This window comes from Physeter macrocephalus, chromosome 14, assembly GCF_002837175.3.
Source record: "Physeter macrocephalus isolate SW-GA chromosome 14, ASM283717v5, whole genome shotgun sequence".
NCBI lineage: Eukaryota > Metazoa > Chordata > Mammalia > Artiodactyla > Physeteridae > Physeter > Physeter macrocephalus.
The window spans coordinates 124975481-124999654 of NC_041227.1; the positions used below are offsets into that span (position 1 = coordinate 124975481).

A 24174-nucleotide genomic window follows, 5' to 3' on the forward strand; every position below is an offset into this window, starting at 1 on the left:
TTTAACAGGAAATCCTGTACTCTATCTGCAACGCCACCCAGGCAGGACCTCACCTCTGAATTACCTAAGCAGATGGAGACCTGGAATTTAAATCCAGGCTGCGCCCTGAGGCACTCTTTGGCCTCCTCCAAGTTTTTTCTGGAGGGCATGACACGAATTTGGCCGTTTGAGATGTCATCAATGTTTAAGGGGGCTTTACCACACACGTGGCATGCGGAGGGAACCTGTCCGTTCTAGCCATGCCCACGAGACATTGGGCAATGAGGACAGAGTCTGCTCCCAGGAAGGCGGCCCCCGCCCCAAGCTGGTCCCTTCGAGCGGCCTGACGAGGGTCTCTGGTTGTTCCCGGCAGCGCCACTTCTGTGTGTTTGCCGTGAGCTTCCCGGGCCAGGAGGCTCTCATGAGCATCTACGGCACCATCCTGGCCCAGCACCTGGCCTATCGATCGGCCCCCATGGTAGTCCAGAAGATGAGCAGCCATCTGGTGGCCTCCGCCCTGGGTAAGCTGACCTGCCTCGCCCCCTCTCCTGTCAGTGAGACCCGCTGCTTTATGGGGCCGATGGAGGCTTCTTACTTTCCCCTGGTAAATATTTTGTTTTTACTTCCAAGTCAGTATTTTTTTTAACGATGCTGTTGAGGTGTTGTGAGATCCAATTGCTTGAGGGGGGAGGCAGAGGATAGGAAATTCGGTATGCAGAAACAATTTACACATCAGTAGAGTAGCGAACTTCCTCCCTCCTCAGCTCTGCAGATTTCTTACTTAAATTGTCACCATCTCACAGTCCATTGGCTTTAGAAACTAGCTTAAGCTTTGCACTTCCTGAGGCCATTAAGAGTGTGCAAGAATCGATGTGTCTTTTTCCTGTAACAGCCCTGCACCAGAAAGTGACATCAACGTTTCTTCCCACAGCCGTTAAGTTTCATTATGTCTTCAACCTCAGGGACCTCTCCAATATTTTCCAGGTACTGCTTTTAGCCCTATGTCATGTCACCTTATGGCCAAGGCCTGACCCACAGATGCTCTCCTCCTCTGCTGCTCTCAGGAGAGAAAGCAAAGTGATCTATGGACTGATTACAGGGGTGATGTTGATGATGATGGTGACCGTGGTGATAGTGATAATGATGGTGATGATGTTGATGATGATGGTGACCGTGGTGATAGTGATGATGATGGTGATGATGGTGACCATGGTGATAATAGTGGTGATAGTGATGATGATGGTGATGATGGTGACCATGGTGATAATAGTGGTGATGGTGATGATGGTGACCATGGTGATAGTGATGATGATGGTGACCATGGTGATAATAGCGGTGATGGTGATGATGGTGATAATGATGGTGATGATGATAATGGTGGTGATGGTGATGGTGGTGGTGATGGTGGTGGTGATGGTTGCAGTCTTGATGGTGCTGATGGTGGTGATGATGCTTCCTCTTATGTACTGACTGAGCTAGCCAATGGGTTTGGCCACTTACATCCCCATTTTCTCCTCCAAACAACATGTAACGCTCGTATATCCCCATTTTACAGATGGGAAGTCTAAGGCTCCCTCCACTTCGAGTGTCAGCTCAAATGTCGTGCCCTCAAGAGGCCCCTCCTCATGCCCACACACTCTGCCTCACGGTCCCTGTTTATGTCATTCATAGCACACATCACAATGTGTAATTACCTTGTGATTTTGTCTGGTTACATCTCCCCACTAGAAGGCAAACTCCATGAAGGCAGGGTCAGTCCCATCATCACTGTGTTCCCAGAGCCCAGAACAGGGGCCTGGAAAAAAAAGCACCTGTTGAACTTGCCAGGTCCCTTGGTTAGTAAGCGGCCAAGCCGGGACTGGGCCTGGGCAGGCTTGCTGCACAGCCCAAGCTCGCCGGCTGCTCCATGGCCTCCCGTAGTCGGGCTTCTGCCTGATCCGCCCCTTGTCCCTTTCTCCACCGTCCACCCCCTTCGAGGGGGCAGCCCTTAACCCTGTCTCCTGAGGAGAATCCCCCCACGTCTCTCAGGCCACAGACACACCCTCCAGCCTCCAGGATTTGCGCGGCCTTGGCAGTCCGTGGCTTCCTGGACCTCAAATGGACACTGTACCACAGCCTAAAGGGTCATCCCTGGGGAAGCGGCCACTTTCTCGTTTAACCCACATGCGGTGCTCGGCTTGCCTCCCGGACACAGCTAAGGATGCTGACCATCCCGCATCTGGGGCAGGGGCTCCTGTTCTCCACCACAGAGACCCTGAGAATCCCGCTAGACCTCGTCCGCCTCTGGCTGCACGAAGCCGAACGTGTGTACGGCGACAAGATGGTGGATGAGAAGGACCAGGAGACGCTGCGCAGAGTCGCCATCGCTTCCACCAAGAAGTTCTTCGACGTACGTCAGGCCACCATGTCCCCCTGCCAAGCCCAGGAAGGCTCCGAGGAGCAGAGTGTCTGGACCCCGTGACAACCCCGCCCCCCTGCAAGGGCCCTGGGGTGGGGACGGGAAGGACCACGCTGGGTCCCACGAGATGACTCTGCCACGTGGGTGTGGCCCGAGCAAGGAGGAGTGGAGCCCTCGACAGGTCAGGAGGTGAAGACCTCCCTCCTCTAGCCGCTGGCCACAGACAGCTGTGCTGGGGTCGACGTGCTCCGCCAGTGTGTCCGGGGTTTTCGTGGTGGAATCAATTTTCTGGACTCTCAGTTCATTCCTGATGTGGCAGGGACCAGGGGATTTTGCCCAGTGGTTTGCAGAGCCCCTGGTAGCAGCAGTGTGGGCCCCTGCAGACGTGGCCTGACGTTCTGAGGCCGCCGGGCAAGGTGCTCGGGCTGCTGTTCGTGATCTGTGTGCCCAAGGCAGCGACAACAGAAGCATCTTGTCTCTGACGTCTAGGATCTTGGTGACGAGCTCTTATTCGCCAAACCCAATATCTACTGCCACTTTGCTCACGGGATTGGCGATCCCAAATACCTGCCGGTGACTGACGTGGCTGCCCTGAACAAGCTCCTGGTGGAAGTCCTGGACAGTTACAACGAGGTCAACGCGGCCATGAACCTGGTGAGCGGGGCTCATGCAGGCGGCAGGGGTGTGGGGAGGGACGAGGGGGGCGTGTCTGCGCGGTGAGCCGCCCGGGGTCTCTCTGGTCTGGTCTCTCCAGGTGCTGTTTGAGGACGCGGTGGCCCACATCTGCAGGATCAACCGCATCCTGGAGTCCCCACGGGGCAACGCCCTGCTGGTAGGGGTGGGCGGCAGCGGCAAACAGAGCCTCTCCCGCCTGGCCGCGTACATCAGCGCGCTGGACGTGTTCCAGATCACCCTCAAGAAGGGCTACGGGATCCCAGACCTCAAGGTGAGAAGTCGCCTCTCAATAAGCCGCCCTTGGGGAGGGGGAGCGGAGAAGAGTCTCCCCAGTCCCGTTCCCCAAATGAAGCATCCAGCGCAGAGAACGTGAAGGTCACCAGCAGGGTGTTTATCTTAGACGGTAAAGGCCAGGGACACATTCGGCCGGTGCCCACGGCCATGTGACGAAGGTAAAAGGAAGTGTGGGTTTCCGGTAGATGAGAGCCAGTAGAGAGTCACCTCAGATAATAGCGGCAAAGAGATTTGGTTCTCGTCTCTGGTCATCAAATCGTGCCGCATCTTTCCCAGTTTTCCAGATTAAATAATTCAGAACCGGTGCTCACTAACTGTCTAACTACCTGCTCAGGGTTCTGGGAGGCTGCTTTTTTGAGTTATTCAAATAAATGTAAGCTTGACTCAGGTCTCCCATCCCCAAGACGTGCCGCCGAGGCTTTTTATTGATTTCTTTTTCCCGAAAATTTGCTCTCTCGGGGACCTGTGTGCTAGTCAAACACGATCAGTCTAGAGCTTACCATTGTTGTGTCTCGGATTAGAGCTGAAATTGATTGGACCACGTTACACGGCTCATCTCTCTTTGCCTTGGTGTCGAGGCTGCTTCTGTGGGCCAGGACAATGCCAGACCCAGGGGACCCTCCCCTCCGCTCACGGCTCCGAGGCAGTTGCTGGCCAGGTGGCCTTAGGGGGGTGGCCTGGACCCCTGCCAGAGCCTGGCACCCTGGGACCTCAGCAGGAGGGGGTGGTCTGCGGGCAGAGGCCCCAGGAAGGACGATGGGGACGGACGGTGAGCTAGTTCTCAGCCCTGCTCTCCCGACGAGGCCAAGCAGGCTGTGCCAGGGACAGCAGCCTCCAGGTAAGCGTCCAGCTTGTCATCGCCCCCAGTGCGTTCTACTCTTCCTATCAGAGGACTAGCCAGCTGGCGGTATTTTTAAAATCCCAGCCTTAAGGGAGAGGTCTCCCTAGGGTAGGTTCCGCCAGACACCGCCTCTTGAACTGAACCGGCGTGTCCTGGGTCTTAGCGGCGCCCAGCTAAGCCGAGCGGCTGGGTTCGCACTGACTCCCCGAGCGCGCTCAGCGTGGTTAGAATCCTCGCATCCGGAGCTGTATCGTTGTACTGAGTTGTCTCCCCTGGAGAAGTTTCTAGTCTATTAGCTTATTTGTATTGCTTTATTTTCTTGATTGCGTCATACTCTTTGCCCTGTCCTTGTGAGGATTTTGTTGGCCTCACTTTGGGGCCAACTGTGGCAGCTGTTGTTTTATCCCCTGGCATTAGCTGCAGCAGCTCTGTGATCTGTTTCGTCACAATTCATTGCTCCTACGCCCGTGACGAACTGGGTTTGTACTCCTCATTTGTTATCATTTATTAAGTATTTATTATTATATTTGTTATTTATTAAGTAGCTTCTGTGGATTCGGAAGTGAGGACAGCCATAAACAGGGCTATCGGACCTTGCGTCGCATTAGGGGAAGCGGACTCCTGAACAGTTATAAGATGTGTTATTATTGTTCAAATGATAGTGTCACAGTACGAAGTTAACAATGTATATGTTATTAGCGTAACAGATGCGTTCATGATGATGTAACATTATTATAAAGTCGTACCATAAGCCACGGGCACCCTCTGGAGTTTGGAGATGCGGCGGGAAAAGGGTCAGGATCCAAACCCAAGGGTCATCGTGTGCCTCGTGGAAAATCCTGGACTTGGTCCCGAGAAAACAAGATGCTGTCAAGGTCGTTTGCGCAGAGGAGGGGCAGGATCTGGTGGTGTCCTGGGACAGAGTGGAGGATGGCTTGAAGGCAGCAGAGATCGCTCAGGGGTGGCGGGTAGGGGGGTACCACAGCAGCCCCGGTGACCCCACGAAGGCTGGAACCAGGCAGTGCAACACGAAGGGAGGAGGCGGAGACGGAGCGAGACCCTCGGGGTGGGCAAGCGCCCTGCCCTGCCCTGACGGGAGGAGTGGGAGCCTAGCTGGACTCCCACCTGCTGGGTCCCCAGGCCCACGTCTCAGCAGCAAATGCTGAACGGGGAGGGGCGGGGAGCAGCCCTGAGACCCAGGGGCAGGAGGGGGACTGGGCTGGGGGCGAGGGCGGCCAAGACTCCAGTGCCAGGAGAAACCAAGATAACGTGCGGCCTCGTGTGCGTGGCCGTCGGAGGAACTGAGGGGACGCTTGGCGGGAGATGGCCAAGGTGCACTGGGACGTGTGGGGCTGGGAAGTGCAGGAGAGGGCGGCAGGTGGAGATCTCGGCCCCTCAGCCTGAGCGCGTGCGGGTGGAGGAGTCCGTGCCAGAGAGGTGGAGAGGCTGAGGAGGACGGGATCCCGGGCAGGCAGGACGAAGACCACGGGCCGGAGCAGCGGTCAGCAGGGACGGGGCAAGCGCCACGGCAGGAAGGCCGGAGAGGGCCGAGCTTCGTGACGCTCAAGGCCACAGAGGCTCCAGGCAGGACAGTGGGCTGCGGCCGAGGAGAGGCCCTGAGGTCTTGGCCGGAGCAGGTTCCCCTGGGGGCCCCAGGAGAGAGCCCGGGGGCGGGAGCCAAAGAGAAAGGGCAGCGGCCAGAAGGCGCAGCAAATCCCGATTATCCAGGAGCGGGGCAAGCGGGATAGGGGGAAGAGCGGTGCTGCAGGCCCGGAGCCACCGCGCCGGCCCTCGGCCTTTAGGGACCATCGGTCTTTCCAGGATGTTCCGCTCTGACCTGGGTCCCTGCAGCAACCAGCTTCCTTCGCTCCAAGCAGATCCCTTGCCTCAGCCGGTGGAGCCGGATTCAAAAGCTGAACTTGGTGGAGCTTCGCGGCCCCTCCCAAATTCATTCATTCCCAAACCACAGGAGGGAGGAACACTCCGGGGTCAGCCTGACAGCGGAGCAGGCTGAGCCCGCACCAGCCAGGAGCTGCCCTCTGTTGTGCAGTCGCCACACTCGCCTTCCCGAGACGACCGCCGGGCTCGCGCGCGCGACGAAGCCCCCGCGTTTAGACACGTACGGCTGATGCCGGCGTCGTCGGCCCCCAGCCCGCATCCACGATGGACTGTACAGCGGGAAGAGTGATGTATCTCAACACCCAGGCCCGCCGCCTCTCCAAGTAGGACCCGCCTTGGAGGCCACGCCCGAGGGCGCGACCAGGGCGCGGATCCCACCTGAAGCCTCTGCTCTCCCAGGCTCAGGGCTTCCCTTTGATTTGCTTTCTAAGCTTTTCCCAAAAACCTGGAATTTGGGGCTTGCCTTTTGACCCCAGTTATACCCCTGTCAACTCCAGCTGAGGGACCTTGGTGATGTTTCTCTCTGAACGGGTGTCAGGGAGGTGCGCCGCTTCCAAAGGGCAGGAGAGAGCTACTCGGGATGCCTACAATGGACGTTTTAAAGCCGTTAAAATAATTACAGAGGCTCTCAGGTCTCATTTAAAAGTTAGACGGTGAAGAAAAGCAAATCACCAAACCTCTGAAAATTCACCTTTGTACTTGGATGACACTGACAGACATTTTAATATATATTTACAAGTTATACATGTAAATTGGCACTTTTCAAACATAGCAAGCTGTTCACACTGCTCTGTAACATGCTTTTCTTTTCCTACTATTTTCCTCCATTTATTCATCCAGAATTACCATGCAATTGTTTTGTCAAGTTATTTCTTTAACACCCACTAGTAATGTGATAGAAGCTATGATAAAAGCAGAGGGAATACTTCAAGGCTTATTCATTCTTTCCAGCCTCCCCCTCCCAGCCTGTGGTGTATTTATTCGGGGCCTCTTCCAGGGTCTTCATTTAAGCTTTTTACTCCTTTTTTTGTTGTAAAGCACACACAACACAAACTTTACCATTTTAACCACACCATTCAGTGGCATTAATACGTTCACATAGCTGTGCCACCACCCCCACCGTCCGTCCCCAGAACCTCCTCATCTTCCCAGACACAAACTCCGTCCCCATTGACACTAACTCCCCCGCCCCGCTTCCCACAGTCCCTGGCACCCACCGTTCTACTTTCTGTCTCCGTGAATCCAACTCTGCCAGGGACCTCGTATGAGCGGAATCCTACTCATAGGAGGACAAACCCTATTTGTCCTTTTGCGACTGGCTGATTTCACTCAGCATGTCGTCTTCTAGGTTCCTCTGTGTTGTAGCATGGTCAGAATTTCCTTCCTTCTTAAGGCAGAATAATATCCCACTGTGTGAATGGACCCCATTTGTGTTTATCCATCCATCCGTCGAGGGACGCCCGCGTTGCTTCCACTTTGGACCTGTGGCGAGTAGAGCCGCCACAAGCCTGGGTGTCCTCCACTGAAGGCCCTGGGTCTCCATCTACAGACCCTGCCCATTTCTTACGGAGCTGATCTCTGGGTGCCCCCGTCTGGGTGGTGGTGGAAGATGCTTCTACACGAGCATCTTCTTGGCAAGACCTCTGAGGGTGTCTTCCTCGGGTCCAGCTTGACCTCGGCGCCCAGTACATCAAGTCGGCCGTGAAGAACGTTCCCTCGGTGTTCCTGATGACGGACTCCCAGGTGGCCGAGGAGCAGTTTCTGGTGCTGATCAATGACCTGCTGGCCTCGGGGGAGGTCCCGGGGCTGTTTACGGACGACGAGGTGGAGAACATCATCTCCTCCATGCGGCCGCAAGTGAAGTCCCTGGGCCTGACGGACACCCGGGAGGCGTGCTGGAAATTCTTCATTGAGAAAGCGCGCAGGCACCTGAAGGTAGGGGGTCCCGGGCTTGTGGGGGGGGGCGGTCCCGGGGACCGTCTAAGGGCTGGTTCTTCACTCGGGGAGGAGTTGGGGGCTGTTCCCACACAGGAAATGGAAAACTGTTAGGAGAGTATGGTGGGCTGCCTGACGGAGGTGGGCTGTTAGAAGTGCCTTGTGGCCGAAAGAAGTGATTTCTATGTGCACATCCCCCCCCCCCCCCCCCCCCCCCCCCCCCCCCCCCTCCCGGGCTTGTGGGGGGGGGCGGTCCCGGGGACCGTCTAAGGGCTGGTTCTTCACTCGGGGAGGAGTTGGGGGCTGTTCCCACACAGGAAATGGAAAACTGTTAGGAGAGTATGGTGGGCTGCCTGACGGAGGTGGGCTGTTAGAAGTGCCTTGTGGCCGAAAGAAGTGATTTCTATGTCCACATCCCCCCGCCCCCGCTCCCCCCCTCCCCCGCCATAGAGCACGTTTAAATAGATTAGTTCACCTTGACCTTCAACATTCCTCCCTGGGGAAGCTGGCTGAGCTACCCAAGTTAGACCGAGAGCACTTTGGGTCCTTCTCTCCCTCCTCGTCCGTGACCAGTAGGACAGCTGCCCCTGGCCAGGTGGCCCTGCTCTCGTTCCTCCCTCCCCCCCAGGGACCAGACCTGCGAAAGGACCGTAGCCCTCCCTGTTCTGGGGCCTCACCTGCCCAGTGTGGTTGCCCACGCCCCACTCCCTCCTGCACCCAGCCCCCCTTCCCCCTTTGTGGGGGCACCTCAGGAGGGCTCGGGGCTCCCCTGCGCCCTCACATCGTGATGCGATGGCCTCACTGCCAGCCCGGACCTGGGAATGTTCTCCCCACCCCCGCACTTGGAGATGGACACCACGCAGAGAGCTTTTCCTTCTAAGGGGCTTTCTGCAAAGGCAGCGTGATTCGGCCCCAGCACCGCCGCCCCCAACCAGCAGCAACTGTGTCCACTTCTAGGTAATCCTGTGTTTCTCCCCCGTGGGTTCCGTCCTGCGTGTACGAGCAAGAAAATTCCCTGCCGTGGTCAACTGCACAGCCATCGACTGGTTCCATGAGTGGCCAGAGGACGCCCTGGTGTCCGTCAGCGCTCGCTTCCTTGAGGACACCGAGGGGGTTCAGGTGAGTCACGGGGCACAGAGCCGGGAGGGAGGGGTCCCCGTCGGGCCGGGAGTAGGGTGAGGCAGCTGAGGCACTCGCCTTGGGTGCAAAACTTAAGGGGGCACCAAAAACTTAATCAAGATCAGTGATGTTTTAATGCAGTGTTTTTAGAAATCAACATTGATGCTGAAATGCTCAAAAGTATCAAAATTGTAAACAAAGACAGGCTGCCGTTTGTTGGTTTTCTGGCCCCGAGTTACTGTGCCAGGGAAATGGTCGTTTCAATCAGCTGGGGGTTCCGGGCCTCATGCGGCCGCGGGCCCACAGGGCTGGTTCCGGGGGATCCCACGTGCGAACAGATTGAGCAGCTTGGGCTTTGAACATAGTCCCTGATTGGAGCCGACTGCAGAGCCCGTATTTACCTTGGTAAGTGTATAGGGCGCACACTTTTTCCTCTTGCCTTGGGCTCCAACATGGCTCCGCCCACAGGGCTCTGCCCAGGGCTGCTCCCTCACCTTTGACCTGCCTTTTATAGGGCATGACAAGTAAGAGGGGGTGATATGAGCCTTCTTTTCTTTTTTTTTTTTTCTCTTTTTTTTTTTCCTTTTTCTTTACAGTGTCTTTCATTTATTTATTTTTTTTAAAGGCTCTTTTTTTTTTTTAACATTTTATTTATTTATTTATTTTATTTTTTGGTCGGGCTGTGTGTTCGTTGCGGCACACAGGATCTCCTCTGTGGCGCACGGGCTTCTCTTCAGTGTGGTGCGTGGGCTTCTCTCTAGTTGTGGCGTGCGGGTTTTCTCTCTCTAGTTGTGGCCCACGGGTTCCAGAGCGCGTGGGCTCTGTAGTTTGCGGCCCGCAGGTTCGCTAGTTGAGGCGCACGAGCTCAGTCGTTGCCTGCGGGCTTAGTTGCCCCGTGGCATGTGGGATCCTAGTTTCCTGACCGGGGATCGAACCCACGTCCCCTGCATTGGAAGGCGGATTCTCTACCACTGGACCGCCAAGGAAGTCCCTACGGTGTCTTTCTTTTATTGAAAGACGGTGCCCGCATTCACCGTTTGTGCTCATTGCCGGCCTAGAAATGGGCAACAACCTGTGACCCAGCTGATGCAAGTGATACGCAGGCCTAGAATAAATCCCACGTGGTTATAGTGTCTGATTTATTTTGAACACATATTCAGTTATGAAGTGGAATAAAATAAGCCTGAAATTAACCTCTTCCCTAGTTTTTAAAGATGGGAAAAGCCCCCCGCTTATCACTGTTAGAGCGTTCAGTTGCAGGCCGAGCCTTTCCCAGAAATGCCGCCATCACGTGTCCTCCACACCCCGAGTGCCTGTAGAGGCGGGGGCCTCCTGGGAACGGCGAACGGCCCCACCACTGGCACCAGCGAGGGCTGCAGAGTAGATGCCGAAGAAGCGTGTGTCGGATGAACACATTCCCAAATTAACCTGAATTACGGTTAACATCCCTTGAACGATTCCTGGGGCAAAGCCCCCAGTACCTGTCTTCGGGCAGGTGGGGCAGGCCCCGGTGGTGGGGCCGTGACCCTGGCGTGGACGCGGGCCAGAGGGGGCTGGGAAAGGAGTTACTAAAACCCCAGGGCCTGGAACAGGAAATGTCCGATAAATGCTTGCAGAAATTACCTGGTTATTCAAGCATGTTGTATATGCAAGTGTGTGAGTCAGAGAGAGAACAGTAATAACCTTGGCTGTGACCGGGCTCCTTGGTGATGCAATACCACCGTCGCCCATGAGAGCCCTGCAGGCCTTGTTGTCTTGAGCCTCATTTGACAGCTGAACCGCCAAGGTTGACAGAGGGGGTACCACTCATCCAGGGTCCTCAGCAAGGAAGGGAACCCACCTTGTGGTCCACTGTGGCCAGCAGCCTCCTCTTCCACCAGGGCACCAGGGAATGAATGGTTCTGTCTTGTCTTTGTAGCCAGAAGTTAAGGCCTCCATCAGCCTCTTCATGTCCTACGCGCACACGACCGTCAATGAGATGTCCAAGGTGTACCTCGCCACCGAGAGGCGCTACAACTACACCACGCCCAAAACCTTCCTGGAGCAGATCAAACTGTACCAGAACCTACTGGCCAAGAAGAGGATGGAGCTGGTCGCCAAAATCGAGAGGCTGGAGAACGGGCTGATGAAGCTGCAGAGCACAGCCTCTCAGGTAGGAGAGCTGGGGCCTCGGGATGTGCTTCTGGAACCTTCCCCCAGGCATGTGACACAAAGTAAGGGGACCGGGACCCCTGCCTCGGAGAAACTTCCACTGGCAAAAAACCACAGGAAGCATACGGGTTTTCACCTAGACGGTGGATCCCAAATGCCTTCCGGGTGCCGATGTTACGTCGGGTGCTTCCCGGGGGTCCCGCGTCTGGTGGGGTTTGCTCATCCAGTCAAGTGCAGCCCGTGGAGGCGGGTGCAGCCCGGAGCCCCGTCCACACCGCGGTGCCTAGATGGAAGAGCAGCATCTGCCGTACTTTCACGCCGTGTTAATTTTTTTTTTTTTTTAAACATCTTTATTGGAGTATAACTGTTTTACAATAGTGTGTTAGTTTCTCCTTTCTGCCTGGTTTTAAATATCCTCCGTGGTGTAGCCCCGGCTCCCTCTTTACCGCCCACTGCTGGCGTCTCCGCGGGAGCCTGGTAAACAGCTGCCGCAGGCCTTGGAGCTGCAAAAGCACAGGTGGAGGGTGGCCCCTGACACAGGCTGCTGCACGGAGCCAAGGCCACCCCATGGGGGCGGAGAGGGGAACACGGTGGTGGGGCTGTCCATTCCTTGGACAGAGCTTGCCGGAGCCAAGAAGCAGCCTGCTCCCTCCCTGGATAGGAGCAAGGGAGAAGCCCGGCTCAGCAGGCGTTTCTTTTTCCCCAAATGTACCTTCTGGGAGTGGTCCCGGGACACAGGAAATGCACCCAGGAGAGGGCGGTTACAGCGACGGAGTGGCCTCCTCGTGCTAGAAATCATCCAGATGGGGAAGGGTGTCTCAGCCCGTCACTTACCACTTCCCAGAACTCCCTCCGCCTGGCTGCCTAGGGCCTCACCCGAGTGCCCGAGGGAGCTTTTTATCCCCGGCTCCAGACTCGCAGCCCCACCAGCCTCCCCAGAACTCCTCAGCACCCTGCCTCTGCTGACATTGTTTTTATCCGGCCACCCTGATTGCCACCTCCTTGAACAACAGGAATGGGTCTTATACTTGCGACCCTGTGTACACAGTCGGTGCTCAGTAAATACTTACCTTGGAGAAGCTGAAAAAGCGCTTAGAAATGCGTCACAGGGAGTGGTAAGCAACCGGCAGGCCTGCTGTTCTGCTCGGCCCCGCGGCTCCCACGGCCACCAGCCCGGCCGAGGAGGGGGCAGCGTGCGGTGGCCGGGGCCCCAGCCTGCCTGTCTCCCTTACCTCCTCCTCTAGGTGGCTGATTTAAAAGCCAAGCTGGCGATTCAGGAGGCTGAGCTCAAGCAGAAAAACGAGAATGCGGACAAGCTGATCCACGTGGTGGGTGTGGAAACAGAGAAAGTCAGCAAAGAGAAAGCCATTGCCGATGAGGAAGAGCTCGAGGTGGAGGTCATCAGCAAGGTGGGTGGACGGCAGCGACATGCGGCTCTGCTCAGCTGGGCCCCTTCCCCTGGTGGCCAGCATCTCCTACGGGCCCGGGCACACCAGCAGGAGCCCCGCAGGGAGGGCGTCTCTCCCAAGCGCAGGGCCCCCAGCTCAGCAGAGGGCTGCCCTCCCAGGCCCCAGCAGTGGCATCTCCTGAGCTGGTAAGAAATGCTCTGCTGAATCAGGTCTGCATCTTAGTGAGATGCCGGTGGCCTGTGAGCACGTTAAGGCTTGAGAAGCCTTCCTCGGAGCCCTGGTCCCTCAGACTTGCTGCACCCGGAGCCCCGAGATGTTCCAGCGCCACTGGCCCTGGTGGGCTCCACGCTGAAGGTTCATGTGCTTGGGCTGATTTCTCATCGCCTTTTCCCGCAGGCCTTCTTTGTCCTTAGTCATGCACCTGTGTGAGTGTCTAAATTAAGAGTCCCAGGAGTTGTCTGCTGTCTCTTGAGAGGGAGGACAGCAGCAAGTCATTTCTTTGCCTGAGACAGCCTCCTTCCAAGGCCAACAGGAGGGGGACCTGAGCCCTTCCCTTCCCACCAGTGCTGGAGTGCGGAGGGTCCCGGGCCAGGTGGGGTAGCCAGGAGCTCTGCTCCATCCCTCATTGTAACCTGCATGACCACAGCCCTGTTAGGGTGCTTGGCAATGTGCCCGAGGTCTCAAAATTAGCAAGTGACATAGTCAGGATCCAGGCCAGGACCCACACCTGCACCCTGAACTCAGGGACCTGCCGTCTGATACTCACATGCAGCTGTGAACATCTGGGTGCCCACCCCTCTCCAACCCCTGATCCAGAAATGGCCCCATCAGGCATGCTCCAGGGAAGCCTGGAGCTTCCCAGCACCACCGGCCAAGTCAGTGCCTTCCATGCCCTGTTCCCTGAGTCGTGTCCCACACGTCCCTAAAGTAAGGTACGGAATGGGATTCTCCAGGAGGCTTTCTGCAGAGAGACCCTCTTCTTTCTGTCCTCCTCCCTCCTTGCCCAGCAAAAGCTCCCAGCCCCGACTGGCTTCTTTATCTCTGTTGTCACGCAGATGCTACTCCTGATTGATAGGTACCAAGCTTCTCCTGGTCTCTCTGCCTGGTGCCTGAAGGCTCAGAGGGGTTCTTCCCGACCCAAAGAGCGAATGCATGCGTGAATGAATGAATGCGTGCGTGCGTGAATGAATGAATGCGTGCGTGAATGAATGAATGCGTGCGTGTGTGAATGAAGATGTTCTCACTTTAAGGGGAGGGTGGGCTGTACCTCTGAAATGGTCCATCCTGGAGGGATGACACAGTGGCACCGAGAAATAAGGCCTCAAAGCCAGGGAGTGGCCTGTGTGGCCCCAGGTTTCCCCTCTGGTCCTGGAAGCTGGAGCCAAGAGAAGGAACAGTTCCCCTCCCTGAATCCCAGGTCAGCTGACACCCAGCTCCTTCTAACCTGAGTGTTTCGGGGCAAAGGAGGCAGGGAGGGGAAAGGCGGGCTTCAGACGGTGACCCAGCAAGCGAGAGCGAAGGGCAACTCCCCTCCTCACCCCTCCCTGCCCCTCACACCGCCCAGGGCCCCCCCTTCACACACGCCACCCAGACGGACCCCTGCATCCATCTCTCCCATCTGCCTTCCTTTCCAGAATGTTGCTGAGAAACAAAAAGCTTGTGAAACAGACCTGGCCAAGGCAGAGCCAGCCCTACTGGCCGCGCAGGAGGCCCTTGACACTCTGAATAAGGTGAGGGCAGGAGGGGGAAGAAACGGGGATCACGACGCCTGAGAAGAGAGGAAGAGAGGAGACGCCGTGGGGCCATCACCGGGGGCCTCCTGGTCCTGCTCGGGGCTAAATCCCCATTCTAGGCTGTCCGTCTGTCTTTGCAGAACAACCTGACAGAGCTGAAGTCCTTCGGGTCGCCCCCAGACGCCGTGGTCAATGTCACGGCCGCCGTGATGATTCTGACTGCACCCGGGGGCAGGATCCCCAAGGACAAGAGCTGGAAAGCTGCGAAAATCATGATGGGCAAAGTGGACACCTTCCTGGACTCCTTGAGAAAGTTTGACAAGGAGCACATCCCCGAGGCCTGCCTGAAAGCATTTCAGTGAGTTGGGGCTCGGCTGCCCCCATGGGGTCAGCTCAGTCCCCATCCTGTCGGGAGCACGTCACCTCCAGGCACTGTGTGGTCCCGAATCTTCTCCCGCCTGCCCCTGGCCCCATACCGCGTGGTGCCAAGGGAAGTCTATGCTTGCTGGAGTGGGCAGGGTCTCGGGCGGCACAGGGCGAGGTGGGGCCCCCGGAGACAGCAGGCAGCAGTCTGGGCGAATCTGCCTGCCCCTGAGCTGCCCAGGCGTCAAGGTGAAGCATGATGCCGAGCTTGTGGGGAGCCTCATCACCCTCTGTCTCCCCAACCTTGCTCGGGGGGTGGGGGGTGAGCTGATCCCGTAAATGGGGGGAGGGCAGGGGTGGATCGGTGGGGGGGGTCGGAGGGGGAGCTTAAGTGGCCTGCCCACCCCCTCGGTGGTGCCCTGTGCAAGGATCATGCACAGGACCCGGCTTTGGCTCCAACACCTCAGAAAAGGCAGTTGGGTTTTAGCCTTTCTGTATCGTTTTGTTCATAATTTGCCCCAACTGTGCATATGCATGTAGTATTTTTAGTCCCTTATAGTTTCTTTGTATTTTGCTGCTTGAGGAGATATTTGTCCAGGTACAAGCAAAGGGTCCTAGTGGGACTTGGGAAGGGTGTACAGGGGGGACCTCCACGTTTTGCCCCATAAATCCAACGCGCTAGCATTGGTGAGCACTGCACCTGTGAACGCTCTTTGCCTGGCCGTCCCCTGGCAACCCGATTTCAGGGCCGACCTGACCTGACCCCAACTGAGAAAGGGAGCCCCTCTCATGACCCCAGGTGAGACTCCAACCTCTCTCAGCTCCATCTGTTGAGGAAGAGGGCTGGACGATCGAAAAGCATTTGATGACTAAGGAGTAGTTTAAAGTTTAAGAGAAAAGACAAGAAAAACACAGACCCACCTCCAGGGAGCGGCCTGTGTCAACATTTGGCCTATTTCCTTTCCGTCTTTTTTCTCAAGTTTTTTTCCCTGTAGTTGAAAGAATACTGTGTATATGCAATTATCTGCTCTGCTTTTTATCTTTTACTTAACATCGTGGGGGAAAAAAGACTTTTCCCTATGTTGTCAAAACACTTGATCAGCTTGATTTTTTTTGCTGCAGATGAACCGTAATTGACTTACTGTACCTGCATTGCTGAGGGTTTAGGCTGTCTCCGTTTCTGCCGTATAAATAACGCCATGATAAATGTCTTCTCCTTGTGACCCGGCAAACTTCTCAACAGCCACCTCCCCATGCTGTCCCCATGCTGTGCTCAAAAGACGCAGACCCATTGTACTGTTTGCCTAAATGAAGCATAAAATATGCCAGAGGGAGGAGGTGATGGGCCACGTTCCCCACCTAAATTCAAATCACACTTCAATTATTATTTTGAACTGTCCATTTAGAATTCTTCCTGAAGACGGCTCAGTCTGTTGTGCTCAATGATGTTGCCATTATTTTAAAAACTCTAGTTAAGATGCTCTAGTTTCTAGAGCATCTTAACTGCATCTACGGGCATTTTTCCTCATCCCTCTAGTACAATAACACCTCCATCATCACCCCTTGTAAGTCTCATCCTTAGAGCCTTAGCCTCCCTGGTGATCCCTGAAAACCGGGCACTGAGCTGAGGGGACGCAGAAGTGGCCCGTTGTGTGTGGGGGGTGCGGGGGAGCGGGGGTGGCCTCTGGGGCAGCCTGGCTCCGTGTGAATTCCCGCACTGCCCAGTCCAAGCTGTGTCACCTTGGGAGAGACACTCAGCCTCTCTGGGCCTGTTACCCAGAGTCAGAATGCGTGAGGACACGTGCCAGGGCAGGGGTGGCTCCAGGACCTGACATACGGGCAGCGCTCAGAACAGCACCTGCCACGCGGCCCCTGATGTGAGAACTTGGTGAAGAAACCCTGGTTCCAACACTTCCTGTCGGCGTTACTCTGGGCAAGTTGCTGACCCCCCGATCCCCTGTCTTTTTGCCTAAGACTGGAGTCGTTGCAGAATGAAAATGAGACCAGCCATATAAAGCAGCAGGAACAGAGAGGATTTAAAAAAAAACACAGGTTTTCTTCCATCATCTAGAATATAGGACTTGAAATCACTACTTCCGTTCCCCTTCACCCTCCAAATTCTACTCCAGAGGCCAGAATTCTGAGTTTCATTCTTTCTTCTTCTTTCTGTAATCACTAAGATACGGGAAAAAAAAAAAGTTAAACGTGCTCCCCGTCCTGTTGCTCGTAATGGGTACCGGAGCCGCGGACGGATGCGGAGCCGGAGGCGGGGCGGGGGTGGCCGGAGGTCTGCGTCCTCAGCGCCCGCTTCCTGCTCCAGGCCCTACCAAGGCAACCCGACGTTCGACCCCGAGTTCATCCGCTCCAAGTCCACGGCCGCCGCGGGCCTGTGCTCCTGGTGCATCAATATCGTCCGCTTCTACGAGGTCTACTGCGACGTGGCCCCCAAGAGGCAGGCCCTGGAGGAGGCCAACGCGGAGCTGGCCGAGGCGCAGGAGAAGCTCTCCCGCATCAAAAACGAGATCGCTGTGAGTGCCGTGTGCAGGCACGGCTGGGCCACGTCTCCGTTGGCGGCACAGCCGCTGCCATGAATTATGGAACAGCGCGAGAGCACGCAGCCGATGTGGGGACCTGACCAGCCGGACGCCGCCGGCGTCGGCCGTGTTCCCGGCCCCCAGGGCTCGGCCGCTCCCACTGCTGGGAGGAGAGCTGGGGACACCCAGCGTTGCCCGGTTTCAGGGCCTGTCTGTCTTGTTCCTTCAGGAACTCAACGCCAACCTGAGCAACCTGACGTCGGCATTTGAAAGAGCGACAGCCGAGAAAATCAAGTGTCAGCAGGAGGCTGATGCCACCAGTAGTGTGATCTCGCTGGCTAACAGGTGCCTCCCTCCCTCCGAGGGACCCCTCCTGTCCTCAGACACCGCCCCCCGAAAGGGATGAGCCCACAGAATGGCCTTTCGGGGGGCTACGCCCCAGGTGGAGGCAGCAAGGCCCCCAGCCCCCACTTTCTGAGCACAAAGTGATAAGATAAACCCCGGGAGACCCCCAGGCTGCGTGCCTGGCCTCCCGTGGGCCGTGGACTCGCCTCTGCCAAGGTAACGTGGTCTTTTGGTCCCTGGCAAGGAGGGCTGCTCGGAGGACGCTAGAGCCAGACCTCAGGCTGACCAGGCACAAACGTGTCAACACTCTCAGACTCCTGGGGTGTCATGTAGGGTCAGGGAGCAGCCCTCGAGCCGGCGGCCTGAGAAGCATGAGGCACACCCTGGGGTCCCCACCCCACACAGGGCCAGGTGGCCGCCTCCGGACTTCCGGCCGCCCAACGCGCGTGCTCGGTGGCGTCCAGGCGGCAGCCTTGGCACGTGGGTGATGCGGTCAGATAGCGTCAGCATCCACGTGACGTCGGCACCTTGGGGAAGGGAAACTCGGCGTTCCCAGCCGCCTCCAGAAAGCATTAGTTTTGCTTCCCGCAAGCATTTATTCCCCAAAACTTCCCCCAAAGCATGTTTTTCCCTGAAGCGCTGAGCAAGCAGAGTAAGGATTTGAAACCGGGGGGTCCCTGGCGCGTTAAAGGTGGAGGCGCCCCCTTCCTGGCCCTGCAGTCCGTCCTCTCCCACCCGACGCACGTGCTTCTCTTTCGCCCGCTGACCCCTGTCCCATCTCAGGCTGGTAGGCGGACTAGCGTCAGAAAACATCCGCTGGGCCGAATCGGTGGAGAACTTCAAAAGCCAGGGGGTCACTCTGTGTGGGGACGTCCTGCTGATTTCCGCCTTCGTCTCCTACGTGGGCTACTTCACCAAGAAATATCGAAATGAGCTGATGGAGAGGTTTTGGATCCCTTACATCAATCAGTTAAAGGTAGGAGGTCCTGTCACATCCATCACGCAGGACCTTTGGGGAGGTCCCCGGCAGGGCAGCCCCAGCCAGATGGCACCTTGGCGCCTGCGACGGAGGCTCCAGCCGCTCAGGATGTAGACGGTGGCCCTGTGAGGCCGACATCCCTTCTGGCCGGGCTCCAAGCCGCTCCTCAGGACGATGCGAGTGGCTGTCTTCCCCCGCGCAGCCCGGCGGCCCACGTGTTGTTCGGAGAGCCGCTTTCCGCTGAGCGGTGGGTAAGGCCACATCGCCCCCTCGGCAGGTCCCCATCCCGATCACAGAAGGTCTGGATCCCTTGAGCCTGCTGACCGACGATGCAGACGTGGCCACTTGGAACAACCAGGGGCTCCCCAGCGACCGCATGTCCACAGAGAATGCCACCATCCTGTGCAACACGGAGCGCTGGCCCCTCTTCGTGGACGCCCAGCTGCAGGGCATCGAGTGGATCAGAAACAAATATGGCAGCAAGCTGAAGGCCATCCGCCTGGGACAGAAGAGGTGACTGGCCGTGGCGGGTGGGGAAGGGGCTCCAGACGTGGCGGCCGGCCGGCCGGGCCACGGTGCTGGGAAGTCCACCTGGGGCCTTTCATACTCGCTAAGCGGATGGATGGGTCCTAGAAAACAAACACTGACCCACGTGTGGATTTTTTTTTAGTACTTGGCCCTGGGCCACAGCACCGGTCGTAAAGAATTAAACTCGGGGCCCCTCTGTCCCCCGTTACCTGCTGCTCCTGCGGGGGGACAGCACTGGCCTCGGCTCCTGCCTGCGCCGGTCCTGCCTGCTCACTTGCCAGCCGGGAGGCTGCGGGCAGTCCTCTTCCTGTCTCATCGTCACAGATGCGAAGCGCTGGCCGTGACACGGCTGCGCTGGGAGCCTTCCCAGTGTGCTGCGCGGCGAGAGGGGGCGCAGCTGTGGAGCGTCTGGCTCAATAGCCATGAAGCGGCTCCACGCTCACCTCCCCTCCTGCCAGCCGGGGGTGACTTACGCAGAAGCCCGGAGCTCCTCTCGGGAAGGAGGCGTTTGGGAGAGGCATGAGCTGTTGGCCCCTCGGTCACCTCTCTCGGTCCCTCCGGGGCAGGCAGTCGCGCCGTCACCGGGCCCCAGGGCGTTCACGGGCCCTGTGCTGTGCCCACAGCTACCTGGATATCATCGAGCAGGCCATCTCAGGAGGGGACACCTTGCTCATCGAGAACATTGGCGAGACCGTGGACCCGGTTCTGGACCCTCTGCTGGGCAGGAACACAATCAAAAAGGGAAAGTGAGTGGCGGCTTCCACCTCCGCGGGTTCACCCACGTGATCGTCCTCAGCGGTGAGGTCTGGCCTCTGGACTGAGAGAAAGGGCGGGGCATCTCCCTTCCTGGGAGGCAGCAGGGGCTTCGGCAAAATGCGTGAAGGGACCCCCAGCTCCCAGGGGAGAGACTCTGGCAGCTGTGGGACCACATTCCGATCAGGAAGGAAGACCTACACCAACAGTTTATTAGCGACTGCCTGCAGATCGCGATCCTTAACGGTCATCTTTTGTTTGTATTTCCATGCATTTTGCAAATCTTGAGTCTTTTTCTTTCTATTCAGGTGAGATTCACATAACATAAAATTAACCAAAAGTGACCAATTCCGTGGCATTTAGGACACCGGTGCCTGGCTTCTTTCACTGAGTGTCTTTTCCAGGTTCATCTGAGCTGTAGCGAGTATCCACACTTCATTCTCTCTTGTGGCTGAATAATATTCCATTGTGTGGACCTGCCACGTTTTGTTTACCCGTTCATTTGTTGACGCATTGAGCTTGTATCACTGGTTTTCTTTTTGGCTGCACCGTGTGGCTTATGGGATTTTAGTTCCCCGACCAGGGATCGAACAACCCGGGCCCTTGGCAGTGAGAGTACGGAGTCCTAACCACTGGACCACCAGGGAATTCCCTGTATTGCTTTTCTAATATAAAAAAATTAAATCAACTTTAAAAATGTAAAGGTCAGAGTTGATCTGAGCCACCTATAAATGCAGGGGTGCAGGCAGAAGCCCAGAACAGAGGTGACATAAATGTGCTGATGTCCTAGACTCTGAGAAGGGCCTGGCGTGAGTAGCGATGCCCAGGGCTGAAGTTAGAGGCCCCCCAAGATGTGAGCTCGGCCAGAAAGGGGAGAGCAGGGTGGGGAGCCGGAGAGCAGCGACCCCCCCAGTGGGTGAGCCGACCCGGGTTCCCACCCTGGCCGCTCATCAGATTCGCCTGGGGAGCTCCAAGGACGTCCCGGTGTTCTGAATTGGGGTGCCGACATCTTTCTGATGTTAATGGCTTTGGGGTGGAGCCCAGGCCAGAGCGTTTCTGCAGAGGCTTCCAGATAAATAAGATGTGCAGCCAGGGTCAAGTAAATGCTCCTAAAAAATCAGAACGAACCGGCCAGAGGGAGAGCAGGTGCGTTTTCTAGAAGGGCCGGTCACAGCCCAGAGAGGGATGGTTGTGGTTTTTTGGGGGTTTTTTCCAAGTTTCAGATTATTTATTAGGGTAAACCCCAGCACAATATGCCAACATGATTTCGTGCATTTAGAGGGGAAATACTTCCCGGTTAAGTGGAAAATTGTGCCGATGGCTTCTGGAAGACCTTTATTCTAAGCAGCTTTAGAGTGAAACATTTCGCTGAGAAGTCTGGACCTTCCTCCCAGGCTGGCGGGAGAGGCGGTCTGTCTGTGCTGCCGTCCCTTGGTCGCCGGGGGCCCTCCTAACCCCTCCCTCCACCGACCACCAGGTTCATTAAGATCGGCGACAAAGAGGTGGCGTACCACCCCAACTTCCGCTTGATCCTGCACACCAAGTGCGTCAACCCCCACTACAAGCCCGAGGTGCAGGCCCAGTGCGCCCTGATCAACTTCCTGGTCACCAGGGACGGGCTCGAGGACCAGCTCTTGGCCGCCGTGGTGGCCAAAGAGCGCCCAGATCTGGAGCAGCTGAAGGTATGTCGAGACAGGAGGAGCAGGGCAGGCAGCTCAGAGACAGCGGGGGGCAGGTCACCGTGACCCAGGCGTCTGGCGGCTTTGAAGGCGCCCTGCTAGTCACACTGAGTGTGTCTGGTACGACAGAATGAGTCAGTCCTCCTCCCCGGCTGCCTCCCGAATCTACTTCTAAATCAAGTGATGGCTTCACTGAAAGAACAGGAGTCACAGCAGTGTCCGGGCTGCCCTAAAGCACTGAACTCCTGCCCCACGAGAATGTCTTTGCTGCCGGCCCCTGTGTACCAGGCCCTTCCTTGGTTGGCTGAGCCATACACGTGGGCTCACAGGGGCCCCGGGCCCCGGGCCCCACTCACGTCCCATGGTCCCCACGTCCTTGCTGCACAGCTGCCCATGACAAGCAGCTGCAAGGCCCAGGTGCAGGGCCCCCCTACCCCGCACTGCTTGGGGGCCTCCACTCCAGCCCCTTTCTTCCAGGCTTGCCGTGTTCCTCCCGTTCCGAGTCCCGGGGCCTTGGCCCCGAGCCCCCCAGCTGGGGGACCAGGCCGTGCCAGCGACTGATTTCCCTTCCCGGGTCTCTGCCCCTCCTGCAGGCGAACCTCACCAAGTCTCAGAATGAATTTAAGATTGTTCTGAAAGAGCTGGAAGATTCTCTGCTGGCCCGTCTGTCAGCCGCATCGGGGAACTTTCTGGGAGACACAGCCTTAGTTGAGAATCTGGAGACCACCAAACACATGGCCAAAGAGATTGAGGAAAAGGTAAGAGACCCTCTTGGGGGCTACCCCCTTGCACCCCCAGCCGGAGCACACAGGGGCCATGGGAGCTGGGCAGATGGTCACTGAGAAGAGAAGCCGTAGCCACATGGGGGCCCCTGGGGGCCCGGGGCATGGACGCCCGCCAGGCACATCTTCATCCACTCACCTGTCGATGGACATTTAAGTTGTTTCCACGTCTTGGCTATTGTGAATAGTGCTGCCACGAACACAGGGGCGCATGTATCTTTTTGAATTACAGTTTTCTCTGGCTATATGCCCAGGAGTGGGATTGCTGAATTAGACGGTAGTTCTATTTTTAGTTTTCTGAGGAACCTCCATACTGTTCTCCATAGTGGCTGCAACCACCAACTTACATTCCCACCGACAGTGTAGGAGGGTTCCCTTTTCTCCACGCCCTCTCCAGCATTTGTTATCTGTAGACTTTTTAATGAAGGCCATTCTGACCGGTGTGAAATGATATCTCACTGTGGTTTCGATTGGCATTTCTCTAATTATTAGTGATGTTGAGCAGCTTTTCGTGTGCCTGTTGGCCATCCGTCTTTCTTCTTTGGGGAAATGTCTACATAGGTCTTCTGCCCATTTTTTGATTGTTTGTTTTGAGGTGCAAGAGGCAAAAATCACAGAAGTTAAAATCAACGAGGCGAGAGAGAACTATCGGCCGGCTGCGGAGAGGGCCTCCCTGCTGTACTTCATCCTGAACGACCTCAGCAAGATCAACCCCATCTACCAGTTCTCGCTCAAGGTGCGGCTGCATCCGGGCCCGGGGTCTGGGGCCACTGGGGCCCAGGCTGCAGGTGGGACCCAGGGCACCAGGTCTGACCAGCACCAGCACCCGGGTCCGAGCAGCGCCCCAGAGCCCGCATGGGCGGCATGCAGCAGCCTCGCAGCCCACCCGCAAAAGCCCCCTGCGTTCGGTGACCCCCCCGCCCCCGACCAGGCCTTCAACGTGGTGTTCGAGAAGGCCATCCAGAAGACCGCCCCCGCCGACGAGGTCAGACAGCGTGTGATCAACCTGACGGACGAGATCACCTACTCCGTGTACATGTACACGGCCCGCGGGCTCTTCGAGCGAGACAAACTCATCTTCCTCGCACAGGTGGCATTTCAGGTAACTGGCCTCGATGCCCCATGTGTGGTCCTTGGACCGGCAGCACCGGAGCCCCGTGGGGTGAGGTGGGGTGCTGGGGGAGAGTGGGGAGGGTTGGGGGGGTGTTGGAAATGCAGATTCTCAGGTTCCGGCTCAGACCCAGTGGATCCAAACCTGCATTTTTAACAATATGCGGAACACACCTGGGCTCTTGAGTTGGTACCAGGAAAGGTGTCCCAATGGGAGCCATTGAAGGGGAGGTCAGTTAAAGAGAGACGTCATTCTAGTCCCTTGAAGTCATGACGAGCCGACAGTCCTGCCTTAGCGGTTAGCCCGCTGTGGATGGGAAAGAAAGGTACTAATGAGTAAACATCCGCCCTGTTTTTACAGACCTGCTGAAATATTTAAAGATTTTGGTTCCACTAAATTGATTAAACAGCCTCTCCGCCACTTTGTTTGCACCGTGTTATAAGTGTTCCTGGGAACACGGACTTCATAGCGAGCTTGGGCATCAATGTCAACCCAGCTTTCCATCCAAACTCCAACTTGGAATTAGGGGTCCAGGTTAAGGAGGTTTCTTTTCCATGTGAATCTCTGAGTAACGGGTTCACGGTTTCTCTCCCTGCTAAGAGCGCATCAAGATAAGTTTCCTTGATGCTCCCCCTAATTTTCCAGAGTAATGTATTCTTTTCAGGCC

The 24174-nt window shown here is 56.7% G+C and overlaps 2 protein-coding genes across 6 annotated transcripts in view; one reads left to right on the plus strand and one right to left on the minus strand.

Annotated features, from left to right (window-relative positions):
- DNAH17 (dynein axonemal heavy chain 17) overlaps positions 1-24174 on the plus strand; it is a 111358-nt gene that overhangs the window by 64067 nt on the left and 23117 nt on the right. Inside the window, exons 49-68 of the mRNA XM_024130151.3 lie at positions 353-500; positions 872-963; positions 2207-2368; positions 2867-3031; positions 3132-3323; positions 7755-8021; positions 8979-9140; positions 11059-11292; positions 12536-12700; positions 14335-14430; positions 14574-14791; positions 17117-17324; positions 17560-17675; positions 18459-18651; positions 18932-19167; positions 19806-19928; positions 21413-21617; positions 22208-22372; positions 22992-23132; positions 23328-23498. Coding sequence (XP_023985919.1) covers positions 353-500; positions 872-963; positions 2207-2368; positions 2867-3031; positions 3132-3323; positions 7755-8021; positions 8979-9140; positions 11059-11292; positions 12536-12700; positions 14335-14430; positions 14574-14791; positions 17117-17324; positions 17560-17675; positions 18459-18651; positions 18932-19167; positions 19806-19928; positions 21413-21617; positions 22208-22372; positions 22992-23132; positions 23328-23498 — 3459 coding nt within the window. The remainder of the gene's footprint in view (positions 1-352; positions 501-871; positions 964-2206; positions 2369-2866; positions 3032-3131; positions 3324-7754; positions 8022-8978; positions 9141-11058; positions 11293-12535; positions 12701-14334; positions 14431-14573; positions 14792-17116; positions 17325-17559; positions 17676-18458; positions 18652-18931; positions 19168-19805; positions 19929-21412; positions 21618-22207; positions 22373-22991; positions 23133-23327; positions 23499-24174) is intronic.
- PGS1 (phosphatidylglycerophosphate synthase 1) overlaps positions 1-24174 on the minus strand; it is a 110479-nt gene that overhangs the window by 27108 nt on the left and 59197 nt on the right. The window contains exon 10 of one of the 5 annotated variants that reach the window (XM_055090466.1): positions 16954-16971. The exons of 3 other annotated variants lie outside the window; for them this stretch is intronic. The gene's annotated coding sequence lies outside the window, so the exon portion shown is untranslated. Of the gene's footprint in view, positions 1-16953; positions 16972-23599; positions 23814-24174 lie in introns of those variants that run through there. One more of the 5 variants, XM_028499175.2, reaches the window with a different exon arrangement.